Here is an 8,556-nt window from a genome sequence, read left to right as displayed (position 1 = left end):
AAAATAAATGGAGGAGTAGTAATTGTCATTTTTCTTTTTTATATAATATAAAAAATAATTGACATGTGAAGAGTCTTTGATAAACATAAATGTTCCTTCATTAATATAATATTCATTTATAATAAATTAAATAATATTGTCACAAAAAATTAAATATTTTAAATATGACAAAAGATGCAAAAAAAAAAGAGAAAAAAGAAAAATGGAAATGGAGATCATAGAGAAATGCCACATCACCTTCTCTATATTTCTCCTTTATATATATATTAGACATCGGAGTCCGTGCTAGCACGGGCCTAATATGTATCATTTTTTGTTTCAATTATGTGACAAAGACAAAATTAAAGAGTTAATCAAATTTTATTAGTAATTTAAAATAGTTTAAATTTTTAATTATTGTTAACTATGGTAAAAAAAAAATTATGTCTTTTAACATTCTAAATTGCTAATTATTGTTGTATGATTTGTAATATCTTTTACACAATTTTGAAATAATAAAGGTTATTTCTTCTTTCTCAATTTATGTGGTACTAATAAAATTTCGAGATTCAATCAATTTTTTTTGTCTTTAAAATATGTTATTGTTAATTACTGTAAATTATTGTATTTTCTAAGTAATTGTCAAATAATATATATTATTTCATTTGTCCAATTATGTGTCACCGATAAAATTTGAAGAGTTAATCAGATCTTTTACATATTTTTATATCTTTTGAATATTTAAGTAAATAATCATTGTGATTTATAATATTTTATACAATTATTTTTAAAAAATTAAACAACAAACAAAACGAATTCATCATATGAAAATTACCAAAGCATCCTTGAATACATCAATAATGGGTTCCACTTTTTGTTTAAAAAAATATGCATATTGGGAGGATATTTTTGTCCAAAGTGGAAATAGAATAAGTATAAAGCATTAAAGTCTTTTAAAATTTTAAATTGGTAATTCTTATTGTATGATTTGTAATACTTTTACGCCATTTTCAAATAATAGAGGTCATTTCTTCTTTCTCAATTTATGTAGTACTAAAAAAAATTTGGGATTCAATCAATTTTTTTTGTCTTTGAAATATTTTTAGCTGTTAATTACTGTAATTTATAGTACTTTCTAAGAAATTTTCAAATAATATATATTATTTCATTTGTCTCAATTTATGTGTCACCGGTAAAATTTGAAGAGTCAATCAGATCTTTTATATATTTTTATATTTTTAAAATATTTAAGTAATTAATTATTGTGATTCATAATATTTTATACAATTATTTAGTATAGTAAAAGAAATTTAAAAGAAACAAACAAAACGAATTCATCATAGGAAATTACCAAAGCATCTTCAATACATCAATAATGGGTCCGACTTTTTGTTTTTAAGAAATTGCACATTCGAAGGATATTTTTGTCCAAAGTGGAAATATTGTGTAAAAAATGTGTATTTATTGTGATTTTGAATGTTTTGTGGGGTAATAGGACGCACGCAAAGTTAAGGTGTCTTTTTAAAAATTTGGGACAACTTCAAGTATCACTTAATGTTTTTTCATAAAATCTAATTTACTTTCGTAAACTATGTGTTAGATCAAAATCAGATTAACAAATTCAAAAGGAATGAGTAATAAATAGCTCATACAATGACATATTTATTATTTAACTAATAGTAATAAATATGTAACTAAAAATCTTGTTAGCTTTTGGTTGAAAGCTAACAAGATAGTTATAATAATAGTTGCATTGTGGCTTATTATATTATATATATATATATATATATATATATATTACTTTCTCACTTTATTAATGATATCAAATAGGTTAAACAAACTCACTTTTGAGATTCTCTACAAACTCAAAAATATTTGCATAAACCAACTTTTCCAAGATCACTATCTATAAATCACCTCTTTGTTGTGAGAAATGACAAGTGTGGAATTTTAAAACACGGTGTTTTCTTTAGAAGACGCGTATGTGATGAAGACAGTGTGGAGTGGACCGATGAATTGTCGCTTTCAAATAGGAGCCAAAAACGGCTAATTGAATTATTGGTACAACAATTATAAAGAGTATAAAATACACGACTACGATAGTAGTAGTTGTAGGTAATCAATAGTTAATTATCATAAATGCCCTCTCCTCAAAAATAAAACTTGAAGAAGCTTCCTCTTTAGATTTATATGAAAACGATTTCTAATAACATTATATTTTTATGATTATAAAAAAATAATAACAAAATCAAATTATTATTATACATTTTTAAAATATCACTTTGGTCAAAGGTAATAAGTAAGTTTCACCAAGTCAAATATTTCATGCTCCTCTATTTGTTCAGTATTTCTAAAATAAAATTTTACTTTGGTTGTTATTTTTAATATAATATTAGTTTTTTTTTAAAAAAAAAAACATAAAATTTAAAGTAAACAAATAAAAAAAAAAGACATTTAGAAAGGCATGTGATGTGAATAAGTAAACAACCGATAAAAATTAGGCGCCTAAAAATTACGATAGAATAATAAATATTTCAAAATGAAAACTTTTAAATTTACGTCTTTTTAGATAAATAATCATCTTTGTCAAGAAACGTTCCGAAAGTGATGATTGTGTTTGTCACATAAGAAGAAAAAAAAAAGTGTAGTGACTAATGAGAAGCGCGTTCTAGAATCGGCCATCTTGCAACGCTAAGCCTGCATGGGTCGGGGTCGGGCTCGGGGTCGGGGTTGTCAATTCAACACGTAAAGCGCTTTTGTCTTTGGAAATTCCCGCCTGCCCACGTAATCGGATACACATTATTATTCTATTGAAACTTGGGCGGTCCCTCCATCTTCACCGCATTTTTAAACCCTCACAAGATCTCACTCTTATATTATAAAAATAAAAGAAAATTTTGGTGAAAATATCACTTTTACATAGCAAAATTTGTGCGAGCTTTAAATGATTTTGATTTAATAGCTTCAATTTACACCGACAAAGTTTTAACAACCCTCCAACATCGAAAAAAAGAAAAAGAAAACAACTTTTACCCTCTCTTCCCTTATCCATTATATAAGTGCAGCTACCCACCATTGCTCCTCAAGCTATTCTTATTACACGTCTATTCCAAAAACACTAATAATCGAGTCAGCTAAATGGCTATGAAGGAAAAAGTTACAAACGGAGTGAAGAAGAAAGAGGTTCACTACAGAGGAGTGAGGAAGAGGCCATGGGGTCGTTATGCTGCTGAAATCCGTGATCCCAACAAGAAGACCAGAGTTTGGTTGGGAACTTTCGACACTGCAGAGGAGGCGGCAAAGGCCTACGATGCCGCCGCTAGAGGATTCCGTGGACTTAAAGCCAAGACAAATTTCCCCTTTCCGTCGGAGGATCACAGCCCCAATGATAGCAGCGGCAGCCCGGATGAGTCCTTTAGTGGAGAAAACGGTGTCCACGCGCCGCCGGAGCTCGACCACACGCGCCGCCTCGAGGAAGGGGGTGGCGGCTATACGGAAGTTGGGTTGGTGAGAAATGGGTTTCCGATTTTCCGTCAACAACCGGCCATGGTGAGCAACAGAAGCAGCCCTGCAGAGTCCTCTATTGGGGAAACCGTTGTTCAATCGCCGTTTGAGCTCAATCTCACGCGCCGTCTCGAAGGGGGTGGCAATGGTGGCCGTTCAGCTGAAGTTGGGTTGCTAAGAAATGGATTTCCGATGTTCCGTCATCAACCGGCCAGTCATGCAGAACTCGACCTCACGCGCAGCCTTGGTGACCATGTCAGGAATGGGTTTCCGATATCTCATCGGCAACCGGCCGTGGCGGTTCTGCCTAATGGACAACCAATTTTGTTGTATGATGGTAATTTAGTGCGAACCGGATTAGTGAACCGGCCACAACCATACCGGTTTGAACCGGTGGCGACGGCGGCTGAGTTCAACGGTGTAACTGGTAGAGTAGTTGATAGTGAATCTGATTCATCTTCAGTAGTAGGCTTAGGTAGAAGAGAATTAAATCTTGATCTTAACCTTGTTCCACCAATGGAAGTTTAATGTGAACTACTGATGTAATTAATACGTTCATATATCTTTAATTTAAATATTTTATGAGATACTAATTGTTAAAAAGTGTTATGATTTGGTAGGTTCGTTTGATGATTTTATTGTCTGTCTAACCGTGCAAATGGTTCCAATGTTTTAAGTCTTAAATCTATAATCAGTAGGAAGTAAGAGCATACATATTAATTACTACTCCGTTTTAAGAGACTGAACTATTTTTCTTTTTAAAAAAAAAATGATATATTTTTTTTTGGTAACATTTTAATTTTATCTTTTCACGTGACATATTTAAGGTCATAAGATTAAAGAATAATTTTTTTTATTTTCTTAAATTTTGTGTCAATTGAAACTAGATAATCCTTTATGAAACGGAAACGGAGGGAGTATTAAGTTAGTGCTGCGTACTAGCCAAGTGATTATATGGGGGTGGTTGATAGATCATTAGGAATCCATGTTGACGGGGAACTTTGTCTACGTCAGGTGTACTATTCTGCCGTCCAACATTATTATATTGTGCATTGCATGCCACTTTCAATTATTTAAACAGTTAATTGGAAAATATCATATCAAAATTAAAGAGAATCAATTAACCTATGATAAATATACTATTACTTTACTACTACTAATAATTTTCTTAATTGGTGTCGTAAAAAGATAAATAATACTCCCTCCATCCCAGTCCCATTTTATATGAGGTACTTTGACTTGGTACGAAATTTAAGAAAGAAAGAAAGACTTTTAAAACTTGTGATTCAAAATGAATGATAGAAATTTGTGTGGCTGTAAATCCTTTCATTAAAAGTAAAATAGATATTTTATAGTTAAATTGTTACTTTATATAGAAATATGTTATTTTTTTTTGAACTGACTAAAAAAAATGAGTCATATAAATTAGGACTGAGGGAGTAATAAGTATAATAAGAGAGGTGAAGTGGAAAGGTGTACTGTAGTTGTTTGTTTGATTTGACTGGGCGAAATTGGTGGAGTAGATTCCCTGTGTGGGGGCAAAGAAGCACGTGTCGTGAGGTGCTTAATGGTACACTTTAATGGTGACGTGTGGGGTGAGAAAGTGAAACTCATCAAATAACGCCGCCACCTTTGCCTTTACTTGTCTTTTTTCAAACCAAAAAGTGGGACAGTTGCCTCTTTAATCGACACGTCCTACATTTCTCTTCCTTCATTAAACTTCAAAGCAACCACTAAAAAAAGACACTATGCTTGATATTGAGCCCAAAAAAAAAGTAAAGTTGGACGTAATTTGATTAGTTTTTCAAAAGAAGGTTCATGTAACACCTCTCGTCGAAGATTTAGAATTTTCATTAAGAGAGATCACAAATTCAACCTTATGTAATTCGGAATACTTGGTATTTGGTAAAGATTAATATTGAGGGAGTTTTCATGTATCATGTTGTCACACCCCTATTTTTTAAAATAATGTTTTGAAAAAAGAGTTTTTCCAATTTAAGTGACAGTATTGATTAGAGATTATTTTATTCTTAGAGTCGCCACTTGAAATTGAGTTATGGTGTTTCAAGTCACTTTTTTTTGGTCTGCAAAAACAAAGTTCGGATAAGGAATTCTGTTGACTGAAGGGAAGGTATTAGGCATCCCTCGAGTCCTGTGGTTCTAGCACGGTCGCTTTTATTGACTTATACTTATTTTAACTATTTTTGGATATATTTTATATGCTACAGTTTCGCTCATATTTTTATTGTTGAACTTTTATTTGGTCTCGACCTAGATACGTAACCGCATTCTTGGTCTTGAAGCTTAAAGACATAACTGTCTTCTTTGCATCACACTTATTAACTTTATCTAAAAGTGTTATTTTAAATTAATGAAATATAATTATGTTTTTGGACAATGTGTGTCACCGCATCCTTGAGTTTATTTTAATGTCTAAAGAAAAAGATGTGTAACCACATTCTTAATCGAAACAAATATTTTTAACGGATCATATATCCGTCCTAATGCTTACCTATTGCTAGAAAGCTTAAGAGTATTATTAGTGACTAAATTACTTTATACTATTTATATTCATGAATACTATCTAAATAATAAAAGTCTAAAATCATAAACAAATAAAAAAGTTATTTTCATATTCAAATTTGATATAGATGCAAACATTTTAAGTATACTTGCAAGTTATGGCAAAAGACATTAAAATAAAATAAAAATATAAATGTGTAATTCTCCATCTTTTATTTTTTCTAAATAAACATTTTTAATTTTAAATAAATTTGACTAAAAAACTATTAGAATAATTCTTTCAGCATTTAATTAGTTGAATATAAAAAAACACTTAATTGATAGTAGCTTATTGTACAAGATGGAAGATAACATAAAATAAAATAATGGGTAAGTATTTCAATATTATAGCATCAAAGTTCAACACACATAAAATTTGAGTAATTTCATAACATTGGAATCAAGTCTTATATAATCATGAAATAAAATTATAAAAAATTAAATTAAATTAAGTGTTACCTCTTGTGAAAATTATTTACGAAAAGAAAATAATCTTAATAAGGAACCACGAACTCAAAACCAAGAAAGCAAACCTCGAATTCAACCTTTTGTATGTGAGTGGAAAGAATATAATATAAGGGTGAGTATGTACAGTACGTGTGGGTAATGGTGTTGGGTGTGAAAATGTTTGGGTGGATTTTTTATCGGTGTTGTGTATTTGGGTGTATGGGAATTGGAGTTAGGGGTGGGCGTTCGGTTCTTCGGTTCGGTTTAATCAAATTTCGGTTCGGTTCTTTGGTATTTGATTTTAGAAAAGTGTGCACCATATTTCATACCAAACTAGATCGGTTCGGTTCGATTTTTTCTACTTCGATTCGGTGTTTTAAAATCGGTTTTTCGATGTGAATAAAAATAAAGAGGGAATATGATAAAGTGTTAAGAGTTCCATGTGTTTAATTTATAATTAAGAAGACGCTGCATAGATGATTCTTTAACTAGAAGAATTCAAATTTTGTTTTTGTTTCTAGCAAAGATGCCAAAGGATTTGTTAATTAGATGGATTATTTACCCTCCCATGTTGCTACAGAGATGACCAACTAAATATACAGCGATAGAATCAGCAAACATATGCAGATAAATGGTAGGGCTGGGCATTCGGTATTTCGGTTCGGTTTCAGTTTTTTCAGTTTTTGTACAACGTGTACCGAACACCGAACCGAATTATTTCGGTTCAATTTTTATTATTTCGGTTCGATTTATGTTATTTTGGTTCAGTTTTTGTTAGTTCAAGTTTTTGTTACATGAGGGTAGTCGATCGTGAGTAAGCATCACTAACAAAACTGTGCTTGTTGTCAACGGAAAGAGAGCTGGTTTCATATTCTTCTTCTCTACCTATTGTACTAAGATGTTGCACTACCTGTTGGAGTGCTGCTGCTGGTTGGCTGGAGGCTGCCGCTGGTCGGCTGGTCACTGGTCGATGCGACAACGCCAAAAGTGGAAGTGGGAAAGCGGGTCAGTGAAAGCGGCGTCGAAGAAGAATGAAAACTCAAGTTAAAAGTGAAGCGTGGGTTATTCAGTGACCTAATTCAATTGTGCATACACTAATATTTATTATTTAATAATTAATATAATATTTATATATATTATAATTATAATATAATATATTTCGATAAATCGAAATACCGAATAATACAAAAGTCACATACCAAAAATCGAATCGAAATACCGAAAAATACAAAAAATTATACCGAATACCGAACCGAAATACCGAAACCAAAATACCAAAAAAATTTGGTTCGGTTCGGTAATTCAATTTTTTGGTATTTATGCCCAGCCCTAATAAATGGTAAAGAGCACACAACAATTATCTTTACTCACAAAACAAGGTCTACAAAGACTTGTCCACACATTTAAAAAAAAACACACAACACCATCAAACGGCACTATCTCTTTGGATACACGATTCACCACATTCAAAACATAGACTTTAGGTCTGTAGGGTTTACACTTTATGTTTTGTCATTTAAAAATTGAAATGGGCCAGGTAAATATTTTGAGTCAAAATATTTAAGTATTATTAAGTAATATAATTTAAATATTTTTAAATTTATTTAATAAAACTTCGGTTCTTCGGTGCACCGTAGTTTCGGGACTCTTACACCGAACTCCGAACCGAAGTTCTGAAAATAAAGAACCGACACCGAACCAAAATACTGAAGAACTGAAATAGTTCGGTTCGATTCGATTTTTCGATATTTATGCCCACCACTAATTGGAGTTGAGTATTCTGCAAATGTGTGCATGTGTGTCTTTTTTCTTTTTCGTATGTTGCTGCATAAGGGTGTGTTGTATAGTGTTGCTTAGGGGAAATTAGGAGGAAGTGGGGTGTGCAGGTGGGTAGTGGGTGTGGGGAGTGGAGAGTTAAGTTATTTTTATACTAGATAATGTTGCCCAATAATATAAATGGTATGTTTTGGGGCTAATAGCCGAATTTTTGAAGCGATTATTTGCGTGGATAAAGGAATAAGTTTTTTTTATGACAAATCTGTATTTTCTTTGATGCTATTTAAG

The 8,556-nt window shown here is 31.5% G+C and overlaps 1 protein-coding gene across 1 annotated transcript; it reads left to right on the top strand.

The window, feature by feature from the left end:
• The first annotated feature begins 2,876 nt into the window (after positions 1–2,876).
• On the top strand, positions 2,877–4,086 carry LOC125863328 (ethylene-responsive transcription factor 4-like). The gene has a single exon (XM_049543517.1). It carries the CDS (start codon positions 3,118–3,120, stop codon positions 4,009–4,011), a length of 894 nt encoding a protein of 297 aa, XP_049399474.1. The 5' UTR covers positions 2,877–3,117; the 3' UTR covers positions 4,012–4,086.
• The last annotated feature ends 4,470 nt before the right edge of the window (positions 4,087–8,556 follow it).

This window comes from Solanum stenotomum, chromosome 4, assembly GCF_019186545.1.
Source record: "Solanum stenotomum isolate F172 chromosome 4, ASM1918654v1, whole genome shotgun sequence".
Classification (NCBI taxonomy): domain Eukaryota; kingdom Viridiplantae; phylum Streptophyta; class Magnoliopsida; order Solanales; family Solanaceae; genus Solanum; species Solanum stenotomum.
This window is presented reverse-complemented; position numbering and strand designations above follow the sequence as displayed.

Bases quoted from the DNA above. Each gene is read 5' to 3' on its own strand.
- LOC125863328 (XM_049543517.1), top strand. From the start codon at position 3,118: ATGGCTATGAAGGAAAAAGTTACAAACGGAGTGAAGAAGAAAGAGGTT.